We start from the raw sequence: 16,923 nt of genomic DNA, 5'->3' as shown, positions 1-16,923 counted from the left end.
AGTATCTTTGCCAACAACAAAGCTCCAATTTACATATCTGTCCTATGTCCTGCCTGTCCCTCAGTTGATAATTACACCTATATATATGTTTATGCATTTTTCTGATTAAATTTTCTGATAGTTAGCACAACTCTTTATGGGGCTTTTTTCCCCTTCCCTCCAATACATAAGTCCTTCTTCAAGAATAATGCTTAATTTTTTTTGTAAGCCTAGGTATTGGATAGTTTTGACAGTAGGTTCTGGGCTGCTTGCTCTGAAGATGAGAACACAAATAAACACAGGTTTTCATCTCCGGTATCACACATCAAGACAAGGTCTCTGACTCAGGCTGGTTGTAGCAAAATTCTCCATTGCTCCTCTTGCTAAGACTTCCTACCTTTTGCACAGAGGATGCTTTTTTGCAAACTCAGGGGCTCAGGACGTCTCCCTGTTCTCACTCAGGGTGCACAGCTTCAGTCATTGATAGAGAACCTGAGGCCAGCTCTGGGCTGGGAAACTTCCCCAGCATGCTAACTCATTTTAAAACCTGTTTGGCTGGACTGATTTTAAAACCAGCTGGAGACTGTAGTATTGCAGGTAACATACGTATGAGTTCTGGCAGCAAGGGCTTGGGTCAGTGCTTCACTGCCGAACATGTTTTAAAATTAGACGATGATGTGGAGGAAATTTTCCAATATAGATCAGATTGTGTTGATGCTTCACGGCTCTTCGGAAAGAATCCTGGATCTTGAGCTCCCAAGACTTCAAAGCAAATCTAGTGGTATTCATACACTCAAAGCTCTTGAATGCTTCCAGTGAGTTCTATATTTGAAGAAACACTCTTCCACCTTGCTTTTCAGAAAGCTTATGAACAAAATGTCAAATTAGAATAAAGCAATATCCTGAGTGTTAACACACACATATCCTTGCCATGTAAGGAAATGCCAAAAATTCAAGGAGCCTTGTCATCTTCTATCTGTTAAAGAACTTCATGTAAGAAGTATCATCCTTTTTTAATCACCATGAATTAACTGCATTATGGAGCCATGCCCAAGACCTTAGCGTGACTTTCAGGCAATTAATTGCAAATAAAGTATCAAAGAGGGCTCTGCAGGTGACTTTAGTCACTCTCCAGAAAAATGTAGGTGCCTCTTAACAAAGAAGCAGTGGGAGGCTGCTTACCAGATCATCTCGACTCATTTATGCCCTCAGAGTTACTAGCAAGCATTTTTCATTCTGGTCTTGATGGCTAGAAGCACTACTAGTATGGAAACAACATAAATACCCAACATAAACAGTACAAATGTGCAAAAAGAGGCAGTCCCTGCCTCAAGGAGACAGCACAACAGGTAACTGACACATTCTGCTTTACTAGTAACAGCCAGCACTCAGTACCCAGCAGAAGTCACTCAACTCCTGGCAAGATACAGCTTCAAGTGCAGACATCATATGGGCATCCACCTAGAAAGATATGGGTATGAACAGCCCATAAGAATAGGGATCAGAGAGTATTATCTAAAGCGATTAGGAAACCCATACAAGGATGGGTGCCCTCTCAGGAAGGGACTGACTGGGCAAGAGGCTGAAGCAAAATCATGGCCAGCAGATGAACAGCTGAAGTTTTATATCCTAGAAGAATGTGTCCTGTCCATCTGGGTCTGGCTGTGTGAGGCACACAGAGCAATAATGGGATGCACACAGACCACACACACACACACACACACACACCCTCTTGCAATTTGTGACAAATAGCCAGTCTGTCATGTGTTACTCTCATTTCTGAAAATATTTTCCCCAAAATTATCTTAGGAAGTAGATGAAAGCACTGACCAAGTTTTCTTGGGTCAGTGCTGCATTGTCCTAGTACCCTGTTGTGGCTGGCAGGAGCCTTGGTTTCTCTGTTTTATGTTGCTTTCGGGGCTTTTTTGGTCTTTTAGGTTCCTATAAAAAAGTACTATGTTGATAGGTCCAGGATGAGTTTGTATCAACAGAGCGAAGTCCCTTCTCCAAAAGAGCCTGTCCTCCACTATGGGAATACCAATGCAAACAATCCCGTGAGGTTTTCCAGTGTATCACCCTATGTTTTTGCCTTGCTTGGGGTGCCTGGCTGCTCACTTCCAGTGCTCAGAGAGGATGTTGGGCTCTGCATCCCTTCCTGCTGAAGTGACTGTCTAGGGTGTTGCTCAGTGCTGGTCATCACAGAGGTGAAATAAACTCTCCTCCCTTAGGAGTGTTTCAAACCCTTCAAACTGCACAAGACGTTGGTTTTGAAGTTTGCTATTGGGGTGACCTTTGTATAAAGAGGCCTGGCGTTCGCAGGACACAAGTTGCCCTCAGTAACGGTTCAAGCGATGGCACCTCCGCCACTCGACGGACTCTCCTGTGTTGGCACTTTGTGGCTTATGTGCTGTGATTCAGTCCCTTTGCAGGGACACCTGAGGATGCCAACCAGAGGTGCGTTGTCATATGGTGTGGGGGGAAAACAGGAACCTGTGTTCCTGCTGTCAGGATGAGGAAGTTTGGGGTCCCACAGGAAAGCCTTGTGCCCTCTCTGTAATGGTTTCCTCGGAGCAAAGAGCGAATGTCCTGACTTTGACAAGGTGAGAGAGACCCAGAATAAACATTGTGCTAAATACTGCGACCCTCACTGCTGCTCTCACAAGGGCTGGCTTACATTCAGAGGCCAGGAGGATTGGGACCTAATGCAGGAAAAAATGAGCTGGTCATACTTGTATTTTAGGGGATCTGTTTGAAGTACTCAGTTGCTCCTAGAGCGCTGTGTAGACAACTGTGCATTAGAGAAAGGGTTTAGCTTCTGCAGGGAGTAGACTTAAAGATGCACTGCCTATCTTTTCAGTGCTAGGGCTGAACAAGAAACCCTGTTGCAGCCAGATGAGAGAGAAGGAAGTTCTGTTTTCTGCCCCCTGAGCTTGTGCTTGAAGTCAATGCGCTGTTCCCGTGGGAAGTGACACACTGTGGTGAAGCTTTTCTTAACTCTGAGAATTGTGAAAGGGGGCAGGGGGAGGCCCTAGACCAAACAGAACAAAAATATCACTTGGCAAACTTTCCAAACAGGCGAAACGAAATAACCCTGTTTTCTGTGACTGTGCTATTTTATGCGAGTATCTCTGGGTATAACTGTTCTGTCAAGGGTAACAGTAGTTGCTAAGATAGATAAATAATAGCAGATTTATCGTAGCAAGAGAGAGATTACCCTCAGCTTCAGTGACTGCAGGATCTCTCCTGATGCTTCAGTCATCTGTGGATAGAAAACATCGGAAAATATAACCAGACATAAAGTTAAAATGGGGTAGTGTCGTCTTGGCGGAGGAAATTCTAAAATGAATAGTTTGAATTGCTGCTCCTGCTCAGAGAAAGGACTCTGCCTAAAGGAAGGGTAGTTAGGAAATTGAGAGAATAAGTATAAATATTGTAATTACTTTTTAAGAGGCAAGTTAAACATGTTTAAAATATGCCTTCTTTGTATTTACAGAAATTCTTTTCTGTCTTTCTTTCCCATTGAGTGATCATTGTTGTGGATAATGGAATGAGCTGTAAATCTGAGATACACGACACTCTTGTATGCATACTGGTATTTATTAATCAATACACTGAACATGATTTGACACACTGTGTCCTGTTTAACCCTGTTTTTCTGTCTGTTTAAACTCCTCAGTTTTCTTTGGTAAGTGCTTGGTATTCAGATCCTACAAATCTGCATAAAACCAACACATACCATGAACTGCCTACAGATTCAAAATGCATGAATCTCTCCCTTGTACTAACAGCCTTCATATGTGCAAAATAAGACCAAGGGGACAAAAGTGGGGATGAGAAGGGTTCCCTGCCAATTTGTCCAGCTGGAGCATCTCCCCTTGAATCATGCTTCATTACTGAGCGTATGCTGACCTCAGGACACTGACCGTTGGGTCCTCCACTTGCTAAACACATTGAGCTCACAAAATGAACCTATATAGACTGTTGCAACAGGAGAACTGAATCTCATTCCCAGAGAAGCCCTCCTTATAAGATACTCTTCATTAAGGCATGTAAAGTTATCTCCAGTGCCTTATAAAGAGGGCAAGGCCTGCTTTCTCCAGCTAACATCCAAATTAGGCAGGAATGGCAGAAGTCTGGCTAGTGTGCTGCTGTTACATTACCAGAAACTACTTGGTCTGGAAATATTTTCTTTCTGAAAGTTAATTCTGCATGACACCAATTCATTTGCCGGAGGGAACCCGATGCAAGGTTTATGCGAATGTGGAGAATGGCTCAAAACTGATTTGTTATACTCTCCCCTTAGTTTAACTTCTTTAAGTGAGCAGATTTTGTCCCACTGGTCATTCTAACCTCAAAGCAAAAACGCACCTAGTGCCCGCAACCATGCGCTTTCCACCCCTCCCGCCCCGCACACGCACGGTCACACGGCCCCCAGGCCACACGCACCTTCCTCCTCCTCCTCCTCCTGTAAGGAATGAAAGGGCCCTGCACCATCTCCCCAGCGTGTCCTCCATCTCAACTGCTTGCAACAGCAAAGGGGGTGAATGCAAGTGGGTGAGGGCAGCCAGCAACGCCACCTCTGCAGCTTAGTCCAGCCCCCGTTCGCACGGGTGGTGGCGTTCGTGGCCGCTGCAGGGCTGGGCGCTGCCCTCCGGGAAGCGATGAGCTTTACTAACACCTGAGAGTGTCACTCTGACTTTTATTGCACATCAGTTTCTTTTTATTTATTCCTGTCGCGCTGATACAAATTCTAGCTTAAAAAAAAAAAAACCTTTCTGCTTTTTAGTTATGATTTTCTTCCTTTCCTCTTTGTACTAATGCTTCTCTCTAATCTTATTTGCATTCAAATTACCTCACCAGGTGGTACACCGATCAGAGGTAAGAATGCTGAAATGTGCCTCCAGTTGTCACGTCACTCCATCTCCTGTCTGCCTTGTCCCTTCTCTGATGTTTCTCATCTCCAGCTTTTACTCTCAGCCCTAACTCTGCCAACGCTCTTACTCATTTGCACTCTCCCGCCAGTGTGTTTATTTTGGTTGATTTTTAGCGTGACTTCTTGTAGACTCATCCATTGCGATTTTGCACTGTTGAAAGGGGGTTATTCAACGGAAAGTTTGCAAACTGGAAAATGGTCCCCGGCCTGCGCCATGGAAGGGTTGGTTTCTCCTGCAGCTCCTGCAAGTGTCTGAGCTTCCTGCACAGTCGTGGCCCTGGGGGCTCTGTGTCCGGGGAGGGTTAGATGGATTGCTTTGGTGTAAGCTTAAGGAGGTAACATTTTCACAAGAGAACAGCCAACCTCTTCTCTCCTGCTGCTGACAGACAAGAAACTCTAATCAGAAGGAGATGAATTCCTGAAAACTTGAGTAAATCTGGCTCTGGGATAAGCAGCACCTTTGAGTGCTTCGTGTTTGCCTTTCAAGTGTGGAAACCCTCTAATGTGGCGGCCTCTAGACCCAAGGACCCCCCCTCCCTGTGCTGGACAAGCTGGTGTTGCTTTGTAGCATAAAGATTTGTTTTGAGTAAATGAATCAGAAACGCATCTGGCTGCTTTAAGCCTTCATTAATTAAACCCACCTACAGTTTGACAGCCCAGTGTGCGCAGTCTGAGGCTGGTTTCTCACAGCCTGTGTGCACCGGTAATGACTTTCCAAATGGAGTGTGGTTTTCCTGGCCTAAACACTCAAAGTTGTCCCTTTAGATTAACTTTAGTATGTTAATCAGTGTTACTTAGTGAGGCCCTTCTGAGTTCTCTTGTGATTTTGGTTACACCTGTTGACTGACCCCTGGATTTCTTGATAGAAAATGACTACCACCTACAAATCGACACAGTCTCATTCGTCCAGTTTTCCCCCCTCTCCCCTTCCCTCCCCCTTTTCACTGAATCGCTGCTGGAAGTTAATAATCTGACTCTTTGGAACTGGTTCTGTTGCTGGGGGTTAATGTTTTCAGCGCCCGCTAAGTGATTTTAGAGCAAATGTGAATTGCTGTTTGATGTGTATTTGCATTAAGTTGCCTCTGTAGCAAATCTGGGTCAGGGAGAAAGACTGCAAACCTTATTTTGATATGAATGGGCTTACATATCTGTCATTCCTCCCCTTGGAACGCGCAGAGATTGACAGCTGTGATGTTACAAGCTCCTTAAACTATTTCTTCATCTTCTATTTCTATTGCAAATCCTAAAATGAAATGACAGCTTGAATGCTAACTAGCCGAGCGCTCGGAGCTCCCAGCGCTGCGCTCGGCGCGCCCGCTGCCTTGCCGGAGCCGCCCGGCGCGGCCCCGCGCGCTCCCTCCCTCCTTCCGTGGCTGATGACATTAGTGACTCAGCACCAGAACCGCGTGGATGCTCCATACGTCCTGCTTGGGAACCGAACGCATCTCTGTGGAAAGAACCATCCATCTCATAAAACATAAGTTCCCCGCACCCCCACCTCCACCCTCACCCCCGTTTCAGTCCTGATGAGGTATTTTAAGAATGTTCTTGACATTATTTAAAATATATGTGTCCTGTTTGAATGTCAGCGATGACATTTTTGTGAGAGCAAACAGAAGCCATGTGCTGCTCTCTGGCTTCTCCTAGAGGATTTCTGTCAGCCTAATGCCTTTTATTTAAAATGGAGGTCATTGCATTTCTAAAGATAACGACAGATTAGATGAAAGTACTTGTATAATGGTGAGGTTATGTCCATGTGGAAGTGACTGTTCTGCCATGTTCTATACCCAGCTGCACTCTTGTTCCTCAGGAAGGTAAGTTGGATGCTTTGGATGTTTGTCTGAAAGGAAGGGTGAACTAATGACTCTTAATGGTCCTCTTTGGTAATAATGTTTGGGGAGAGGGGTGGTTTTGTTCTGATTTAATTGCCACTGTGAGTGTGTTGATAGGAGACGGATGTATGGGAATGTTGGAAAGTTCAGCTCTCAGCTAAGGACTTTGTGCGGGCCCAGTGGAAAACCTGCTTGCAGGAAATTGTGTGATTAGCAAGAGGATAATCTAAGCAAAATTCTGCTGTGCAACCCTTACCAAACAGGATGAGATTTATCTAACCACCTCTTTTGATCTTACCCCACATGTTTGGTCTAAGAAACCTCTGACTTCTCTGAAATAGGAGAAGATCATATCTATAATTCAGGATCTCAGGGTTTAACTTAACTCTTTACCCTGCAGGGGCTGCCCTGGATAATAATTTAGGGTAACAACTTAATCTTGAAGTCTCTATTTGTTCATCAGAAAGACGTGGAGCTGGCGAGTACCCACCACATTAGGCAACAGCCAGGTGCTTGGGGTGACCAGCAGATCATATCAGCAGCTCCATGTTGGAGCAAGTTACTCTCCATTCTTATTTTCAAAGCAGCAAATCAGATGTTCGTTTCCATTTTGTTGGAATTGAGCTAGCTCAACCTTTAGTGAAATCTGGCTGCTTTTGCCTGCCCCAAGCTGTAAAAGAGTGGAGCACAGCTGTGTTTCAGGTGGGTGCTGAATCGGACAGGCATTATATCAGATGCACATGAGGAGGTAAAGCAATATCATCATCTCAGGCATTATCACTCTCCAGTCAGATTTATTTGTTACTTTTCTGTCACCACAGGAAATACCTGAGGTTCCTATACATAAGAGTATTTCTTCCCTTGACGTCTTCCCAGACGTCAGCGTAGCAGAGGTCTGTCTGAATTAACGTTAGATCAGCTCACTTGGGTGTCAGAAGCTGTCTGTCTGAGAAGACAGGTAAACACCCACACCGGCTTGCGTATAGCTGCAGCTAAACCCTTTCCAGTACCAAGCAAACTGGTTTAAGTATAGCTCCAGTACTTTTACACTATCCTGCAAGCTGGAGCATAAAGCAGTCCAAAGAGATTAGAGAGATCTAAAAGAATGTCTTTGCTGTCTTTTTTCTGAGTGTGTGTTTGTACCTTTGATTGCACTTTGTATATGGTAGGATTTTTTCTATTTCTTGAGCTTTTTCTGTCACAAAAAAAAAAAGAAAAGAAAAGAAAACAGTGTGGAAACAAGATGTGCTGCAGGAGCAGACAGTGTGGAGGGGAAGGCTGGGTGGGATAGTGTCTAGAAATGTTTGTAATGCCATGGTTTTTTACCGTCTGGATCAGATCGACTCATGTCCCTTTAGAAGCACATGCAGAGGCATTACTGTATGTTTGACAGTGCTATAGCTTGCTTCTGACACAGATTCCCCTGAGATTTCCAGTACCTGCTGGTGAGAGATCAGAGCATCCTGAAACTGCTGTCTCGCAGGAGACCAGGATCCCCCGAGTGCGTCATCTCCTCTCCTCCCTCTCTGCCCGAGTCCAGCTCGGGTGCCGAAGTCCGGTGCTACGAGCAGCTGTCTCTGGTGCGCACGAGAGTGATTTCTCAGCCGTGCTGCCATCCAGAACAGGTCCCTTGTATGCTGGTCGCCAGGCTCGCAGGCGTAATGAGCATAATGAGCACTAACAATGAAAATATATTTGTAGTTATCTTGTTTGCATAATTGGCACTGCTGATGGCCAGGGGAGGCTAGGTGCATTCCTTTGTAACAGCTGGGAGGTGTCGCTATTGTGAATTGCAAAAACCTAGTGAATATGGGAAATGCTATTTTTATTATTAGCGACTCTTAAGTGGTTTTGGTGTCTTTACATTTGTAACAGGTCCCATAACAGGAGCTGGTTATTTTGGGCAACAGCCAAAGTATCAAATTCCAACTGTCCTTTTCTCTGGGCTTTCACATTGTCCCTTTCACCACTGTGGTCGTACTTCAGACTGGGTCCTTGTCTGGTGTTGCCTTGGCTCTGGCCCCTGCTCCACAGATCCTGGATTTTGTTAGAAGGATTCTTCTTTTTCTGGGAATGAACTTTCAGCAAAAGAGGGATTGGGATCCACATCTGAGCATTAGCTGAAGGGGTGACTAGGAATACTGCTTCAGGAGAAATCAAGTGGTGTTTCTGTGGATGTTGATGTGGATGTTGTGTTGAGGGAGCTTGGGGTAGCAGAATGGGGAAAATATACCTATTTTCAGCTGCCTGAAAGAAAGGGCCCTGGTCACGAAGCTGGGTTCATTCACATTTGCATTGTAAATCCTTTCGTTAGATTAGTGTTGTGACAGCAGCCTGAATCCTCTGACTCTTGGATACTTACTTACAGGAGCACTTACTTCCAGGTATAATTTGGCTGAGGCTTTGAATAGCTGTGCTAGGGAAACAGAGCTGCTCCCGCCATGGGGGCAGAGCTGCAAGCTGAGTAGATGTGGAAGAGGATCCATAGGAGCTGTCCAGTTTGGCTCCCATGTCAAGCTTTATGGGTGCTCATGCTCTCTTGTCCTGATGAGCTATAGAGTAGGATTTTGGAGAGATCATTTTGTAACTCAGAGCTTTTTGTGTTTGATTTGTCACCTAAAGCAGTGAGTGACGAGCCCTCTGGGGCACAGCAGAACCAAGCCCTCCCCACGGGCCTGCCAGGGAGGGCCCTTAGCAGGATCTGCCTTCCCCGTGCTCTGTACAGTGTATTCCTAAATGCTTTGTTTAAACACTGTCACTGCAACTAACTCTTTTGCCTAGGCGCAAGTATTTTTGAATAGGTAAGTATCTTGGAGATATCTTAACTGGGCTGTTGTCAGTGCCCAAATTTAAAGAGCAAAAGAAAAAGCTAGGAGGGGAGGAAAGGGACTGGCACAGAGAGACCAGCACAGAGTACCTACAAGGGATGCTTGTCAATCAGCAGGACGCGTTTCTGCCCTCAGCTTCCGAAAGCTCTGCCTTGTCACTCCTCTCCCTGGTACTGGAGGACAGCCAGGGTTTTTCTCAGGAGCTTACAGCTCTCTGATATGCTAAAACATGTTACCAGGAACAGGTCTGATCTGTGAGTGAGATCAACGTGTCATCACAGCATGGCAAGGCACGACTGCCCTCTCTTCTGCTGAAGCCCTGCTGCGGTTCAGGCTGCTCTGGCGGCAGTGGTGGTCGGATGATGCTCGGCAGGAAGAGGTTTCACTTTGATGCGTGTGTGCAGCTGCAGAGCTCAAACAGGCAGTCCCATACAAGCTGTTCACCGTTTCTCCCAATACGTGTATGCACATCCTTGTAGTAAATGGTCTTCGCTCACCTGCTAGAGCTGTGTGTTACCCAGTTGCACGTCAGGACTCAGCCATGCAAATGAGAAGAAGGTGCTTGGCACAGAAGCGCTTGAGGAGTCCAGATAAGTCTACTGTAATACCCTGTGTGAAGACGACCTTACTCAGCAACTTCCACAACATAAATCCCAATGTACTATATGAAAGTAAATCAGTCGTCTTACCTCTGGTTTGCAGAGGCACAGTGGATTGTAAGACGAGCCATTGGCAGAGCTAGGAATAGAAATCAGGCTCTGCTGTTCTCAAAGCAAAGAGTTCACTGTGCTTTTGAGAGTCTTCAGATACAGCTTTTATGAACTTCAAAGATGGGAGCTGTTCAGGACTTTGTTCTGCCCTTTGTGTGGGTCCTAATATCCCATCCATCCTAGACTTGAATTCTCCAAGAGGTGAAACTATTTCCCTTCTCTGGGATGGCCAAGCTCCTAGAGCTTGGAGCACTTCACAGTCTAAGAGTTTTTTCCAAGGCTTAAATGATGCTTGCTTTTTTTTTCTTTTTTTTTCTTTCTTTCTTTTTTTTCTTTTTTGTCTCCAGATTTCTGATCCCATCTATGTCTGAGCTTCTTACTTTGTTGATAAATACCAGTATCCCTCAGATACTCTGTATCTTCTTTTACCCATCGCCTGGTTGTAGACCATCTTTTAAGAAAACAACCTCTACAGTCCGTCCAGCTGCTATCAGCTTGGCAGTTTCTGCTTTCTGCTAGCTCTTAGCTATACTGAGGGCTCTTTATGAATTATTTTCTCTTTGTGGTTTAGTTGAAGGCTTTGCTTTGACCTCCTTCTGCTTTCCAGGTTCTCTCTTGCTCCTGATGTGCTACAGTTTGAGCAGTCATGCCAGCCCAAGTAAAACTAGAATCACTTGCCCAGTGTTTCTGAGCAGTCTGTAGAGAGTTGCTGACATAAGTTTAATGTTTGTGGTACGATTTCCGTGACCGGTTTGTGTCCACTCTGGCTGCAGAACTGACAGTCAATGATAACGTATAATCTGCAACTCTGCTCTACCTTCATTTTTTTAATCATCTTTTGTTATTCCCTTCCCTCTCCAGCACTGGTATTGGGGAAAAGAAAGAAAGAGTAGTTTGACTAACTGACATTTAAGAGGCCTGGTGATCCCAGGATGGCATATGTAAAAGGGAATGAACACCAGTGCCATATATTAAATGGTTACAGGGAGTACAGCAAAAGGTATGTCTTCACTGCAGAGCTGTCTAGGGATCTTACCTGGGAGTTACCTGCTAACGCTTTCCTAGGCAGACACCGCTGTCTGCCACTGAAGCTGACCCTGTTTCACAGGGGGAAGAAGGGGAGGAAAAATAGAGCAGGTGCTTATACACAAGCCCGCAAAGTCCCAGCGACGCGCGCCCAAGGCAGTGCTGCGCTGCAGAGGGCACTGCCGCTCGGGTGTGCTCTGCAGGTAGCTGATGTGAGCACGCAGAATTAACTCTGCAGCGAATGGGTGCCCGTGGAGTAGTGAGTGGAAATAAAGAAGGGGGTAATACATGGTGAGTTCCAGGAAAATCTTCCTGAGAGAGAGCATAACCAGGCTGGGGCATAAATTCCTGGAGGAAGTGGTGAAAGACCTGTTACTTGGAACATTTAAAATGGAATTGAACAGAACATGGGTACGTTTACAGCAGGGAACAATTCTGCCCTGGCCCCCGGAGAGGCACAAGATAACCTAGCAGGTCTTTTCCATTCCTAGATTCTCTGATTCTCTGTAGCTTGTCAGTGCTGGGAAGCTTCCTCCTGCTCTGCTGCCTGTCATGCTGCTGTCGGCTTGAAGCTGTTTTTCAGGGACAGCACGCAGAAATTCAACATTCTCCCTGAATTAAGCAGCAGCACTCTGCAGGCTTTGGGTGTCCAGAGAGAACCATGGCTAGGGAAAGCTGGCGGCTCCTTTTGTTAGTAGGTGGAGAAACTTCTGCAAACAAGCTTTCTCTGTCTAACTGAAGCCTCATTTGCAGCGCTAATGCAAGAATAGGGAGGCTCTGTACATCACTTTTATTAAATGGCAGAACCCAGTGAAGTTCATTTTCCCCATGACATATAGCCTTATGCTACAGTCTCAATTTATCCTTCTAAATAATGTAGGTGGCAGTGGTTGATTCACATTAGTTTTCCTTCTGTTCTGATGATATGAAAAACTGAGTTTGACCTCTACAACTTGAACCAGCAAGAAAGGAGGAGGGAATTTCAGCAGCTATTCTCAGGGCCGCAGTCCATGGTCGTTTTGAACCGCGGCAGGCAGAAATGAGTTCAGATCCTTAAAAGCAAAGGGGTTAATGTTTTCTTTTAGTTCACTACATGGTTTGTGGGCACAGTCCCCTTCTTACAAGCAGTCCTAACCAGCAGAATCTGAGCACTCGGAGGTGCTTCAGAAGTTATTCCTGTGTTGCCTGGGGGAAGCAGGCTGAGCAGCCACCACTTCAGTGTCTGGCCAATGACTGTTTGCTCCTGCAGTGCCAGGTTGCTGTCATGTGCATCCTACTTCTTTCTTTTTCTTCACTTCCATCTTTTAGTCTCCATATGGGGCCCAGTTAGTGAGGTTTAGATGTGACCAGTTTTACAGTCTTCTGTGCTGGGTGAGAAGCAGTTGGATGAAAGATGAGCCTTCCAGGCCAGCTGGCACTGAACACGGTTGGGACAGGCAAGCAGATGACAGAAAGCTACGTTAGATTAGCTCACTTGCCCGTCATAGGCACTTCTTGCGTAAAATTCTCCCTTGTACGCCCTGGTGTTTATTGCAGTTATTTAGGTGTGTCCCTGGTGCGTCTGGCACTTTGGGTATGGGGTCAGATTGTGTCCTGAGGAACCTGAAGCTGGTGCTAAGCAAATGTTCCTGATGCCGAGGCTGGAGGAGCAGTCGCTGCCATGAGCAAGGGAGGGTGGCTTTCACAGGAGCTCCATGCGGCAAAATGTGTGTATTGCATTTGTGTACTTCCTCCATGTCTCAGACTGAATTTCTGACCATTTACATCACTTGTAATCAAATCTGAAAGAACAAGGAAATCACTGACATGGAGAAAGCTGACAAAAGGCAAAGTGTTTTCTGAAAAGAGAACGTCCGTTGGAAGAAGGGATGGTGAGATGGGAGAGATGGAACTCTGCCTTTCTCTCTGCAGGAAGGTTGCAATTTGTTCAGTGTTTGCTGGGCTTTGTGTGTGTCAGATAAGAAACAAACAGCTGCAGTTAGTGGGGTTTGTACTCTGCTATTTTGATTAAAGGCTTATTAAAGATCCTTTTATTAGGCAGGAGTCCCATACAAAGCTGTAATTAATATGTGTGTATGTGTATATTTTTACCCTTTATTGAAGCAATGAAAGAAAGTGGTTGGGGTGGTTGGAAATGCATCAGTAACTGGTTCTCTGTGCATTAAAATAATAATAATAATGAACTTCACAAGCTTCTACCAGCAGAATGGCTGTGGCTTGTGGCTGCGTGCTGGTACCCTGTGGGTCTAACAGCACAATATATTTATCCAGGGAGATACTTTAAAAGTGTGGGGCATGGCCTTCATCTTCTGAGGCTGTCCGTTCAGTCACCAGATACACCATAACCTGAATCATCTGTGTCATCTTGTTTGTGCACAGGAGCTCTGCAAATAGAGAACAGCGAGGAGTCGGACCAAGGCAAATACGAATGTGTTGCAACCAACAGTGCAGGAACCCGCTACTCCGCCCCAGCTAACCTTTACGTTCGAGGTAAGAGCAGCTTCTGCCAAAGGGGGTCCCTCTGCCTGCCCAAGGAGCTGCATGGCTTTTCAGTGGAAGAGTGCATTCCCTGTCTTAGCACCCTCATCACACTTCGTGGATTGTATGGTGCAGCCTTTTTGCTCAAAACCCAACAGATTAAGTTTAAGGGCATCTTTGATTCATGGTGGGTTTGACTCGGGTTTGCTGGAAATCCGTATTTGCTGTTTGTATGGTATTACAGAAGATGCTGAAATAAGGGCAGAATTGGAGTTCTTTTCTTCATTGAACTCCTTAACTTTGTGTCACAATTATTTTAATTGGGAGCAAGGGATGCTTAATCCTCTTAGTCTAAACTAAGTTTTGGTGGAAAGGTATAAAACAGGTCACACTCTGATGAGCCAAAGGTGCTCGACTATGGGTGAGCAGATATTTAGACATCGCTTTGGAATGTGTGTCCTTAAAAACTGAAGAATGGAAATTTGAAGTTGTCCTAATCCATCTTACATGCATCACTGATTGAGCCTCTGGGTATTAATGGCTCACACTGGGCACCTGCTGGAAATTAGTTGCAGTTCATGTAAAATGACTTACTAATAGCAGTTGTGTGGCCAATTTAAAAATATTTTCAACATACTAGAATAACTAAGTTTTATACCAGGACAATCTCCTGCCAGTTTTCTTTTTCTATATTAAAGGTGTTTGGATTAGCTTGGAGAAACACAAGGGCTAAATCCTCTATACACTTTCTATTAATTTCAGCAAACAAAAAGCATGCTTCCTCCCGTGAAACTCTGTATAGCCAGAGGCACTGGTCAGGAACCTCTGGGAAATGTAGTTTTGGATTTTCCCGAGAAGAGAAAAGCAGGTTCTTATGCTGGTGCTACCTGTTGTTTGTTTAGGAAGTTAGAAGCAGAATTAATTTCCACATAGTAGATCAACTGTCTAATAGTAAAATCTCATCTTCATTTCTTCTTTCCTCTTCTTTGAAAAAAGAAAATACAATCTTAAAAGCTGTGTATGCATTGGTTAGTACGGAAAAAGAACGTGAGAATAATTAAGTCTTCACATGCTGTGTTTGCTTCTAGGGGTGGCTTCTAGCATTGTCGTCTTGGCTTATTCTGGGGGAGTGCTTTTTTATTTTGCAGCCTAATTTGGATTATGAAAGTCTGCAGAAGGCTGAAGTATCCAATTAAGCATATTCAGAAGATGAAGCTATGTCTGTGCAGTGGAATCACTCATTTCACTCTCACAATGTAATTATGGATGATTTTAAACTCCCTGTATTCTTGCAAGTTCATTTTTCAGGCAAGCTGTACTGAAACACATCCCAGATTATCACTTTGCACTGCAAGGAAAAGGGTCTTAGTTACCAGGCTGGCTGTTGTTGTGCAGGTTTCTGTGGCTACCCAACCATTTTGCTGCAGTATTTGGGATGGTTTTGCTTCCTGTGACATGCTCAGACTTTCATTGCTCCTGTTTTCTGTGGAGATGTGTCTTAAAACTTCCTGGTTTCTCTCCAATTTGTGCTCTTGATTTAGCAAATGAATCCTGTAAGACTGATAAGTGTGCTGAATTTTACCCTTGGTTTGCTGCTGAACAAGACTCCCCTGCTCGATTTGTGCTGGGCATGGGCCTTGGATGGTCTGCACATGTGAGTGGATCCTGATGTTCAAGGAAGAAAACATGTTCTTAGACATATGCCTTGCTGTTAACCATCACTTTCTCTATGCATAAATTTTTGGAACAAGCCTTTTTATTGCACATAATCTTTACAATGTCAGTCTCCAGCCTGCCTGAGCCTGATAAAGCCCTGCTGTATATAAAAGACAGAATACTCCATAAATTATTAGCAGATGAAATCACTGTACATGTTATGTCCTAGATGGTGTTTATGCTTGCAGTTTCTGATATCTAATGTTCTACACACAAAGCATGGTATCATTACTACATTACTTAATGGCATCCAAAAGTGAGGCAAACCAAGAACAGTATTTTATTTCTTTAACAAGAAAAATATGAAAACATCTTAATTTCTCAGGTCTGAGGTGCAGATTAAAAGAATGCCTGGCTTTTCTCCTTGTGATTGTCCTACAGTGTTGTCATTAACAGGTTCAGTGACTTCCAACGGGGTCTTTAGAAAGTGCCTGCATCTTTGTGAGAGAAGACATTAATTAATGCTAAATTACAGTGAAGTTAAGTGTTTCAGCTGCACCACCACTGCATGGTAGTTTCATGCTGATTGACCTTCTTACGGTGAATACCCAGGCAGTTAGCCACTTACGGGCAAGTGTAGTTGAGTACTGCTTGTCCTGTAGCTGTATGAGCAGCAAAATTGATATCCACCCTATGTAATTCTCAGAACTACTTGTGCCCCCTCTCATTTATAGCCTGTTATTTTTTTAATAGTTCGACTGTTTGTTTGCTTCTTGACTCTTGGGGTTTACATTTTTGATCATGCCCCCCCCCCTTTCACAGCCTCCCAGGTAATCCTTTGTGGGTGTGCAGTATTAAAAAGCACGTTAGCATTTTCAGCCTATTTCTCGTGCTAACAAAGGAAGATACTGGGTGCTGAGGAGTATCCAGGCACTGCTCAGGGCTTCCCATGTCAATGAAAGAGGAGGAGGAGGAGGAAGGAGCAGGCTACACCAGTGTCTTGTCTCTGCAAATCCTTCTGAGCCAGCACAGATGGACTTCATTAAAAGTTAAAACATTTCTACACCAGGGATTTGTAAAGGAAAATGGATGCATTTTCCTTGAAGCTATTGTTTTCATCTTACTAACTGTGCTGAAAAGCAACCCTCGTAAGCATTCTGCTTCTGAACTGACAGGTCTATCTGTCTGTCGCCACAGGGCTGGGCTGGGATGGGGAACCACACTGGGAGCAGACTCCCACTATTGCTGTTCAGGCCACCGGGTGCAGCAGGTTATAGGCAACTTGGGCACTGCCAGGGGAGCACAAACAACGTGAAAGGCAAGGGCAGGGAGTGTGCCCGGCAAGTGCGGCTGGCTGAGGTTTAACGGGGACTTTGGAAGGGGTGAAGTGGCACATCCTTCTCCTGTCAGTGCAGGTGTGCTTGATGGTGCTGCTTCAGATGTTGCCTCCCACCACGGAGGAGCACTCATCCAGTTGTGGA

At 44.9% G+C, this 16,923-nt stretch overlaps 1 protein-coding gene across 7 annotated transcripts in view; it reads left to right on the top strand.

Annotated features, from left to right (window-relative positions):
* Positions 1-16,923, top strand: part of PTPRF (protein tyrosine phosphatase receptor type F) — a 386,501-nt gene that overhangs the window by 281,103 nt on the left and 88,475 nt on the right. For all 7 annotated transcript variants that reach the window (XM_062581931.1, XM_062581932.1, XM_062581929.1 and 4 more), the window contains one exon: positions 13,688-13,798. In XM_062581931.1, the coding sequence (XP_062437915.1) occupies positions 13,688-13,798 (111 nt within the window). The remainder of the gene's footprint in view (positions 1-13,687; positions 13,799-16,923) is intronic.

The sequence above is a fragment of the Rhea pennata genome, chromosome 8 (genome assembly GCF_028389875.1).
Source record: "Rhea pennata isolate bPtePen1 chromosome 8, bPtePen1.pri, whole genome shotgun sequence".
NCBI lineage: Eukaryota > Metazoa > Chordata > Aves > Rheiformes > Rheidae > Rhea > Rhea pennata.
Note: the sequence above shows the minus strand (reverse complement) of the source record. Positions and strands in the feature narration are given on the sequence as shown.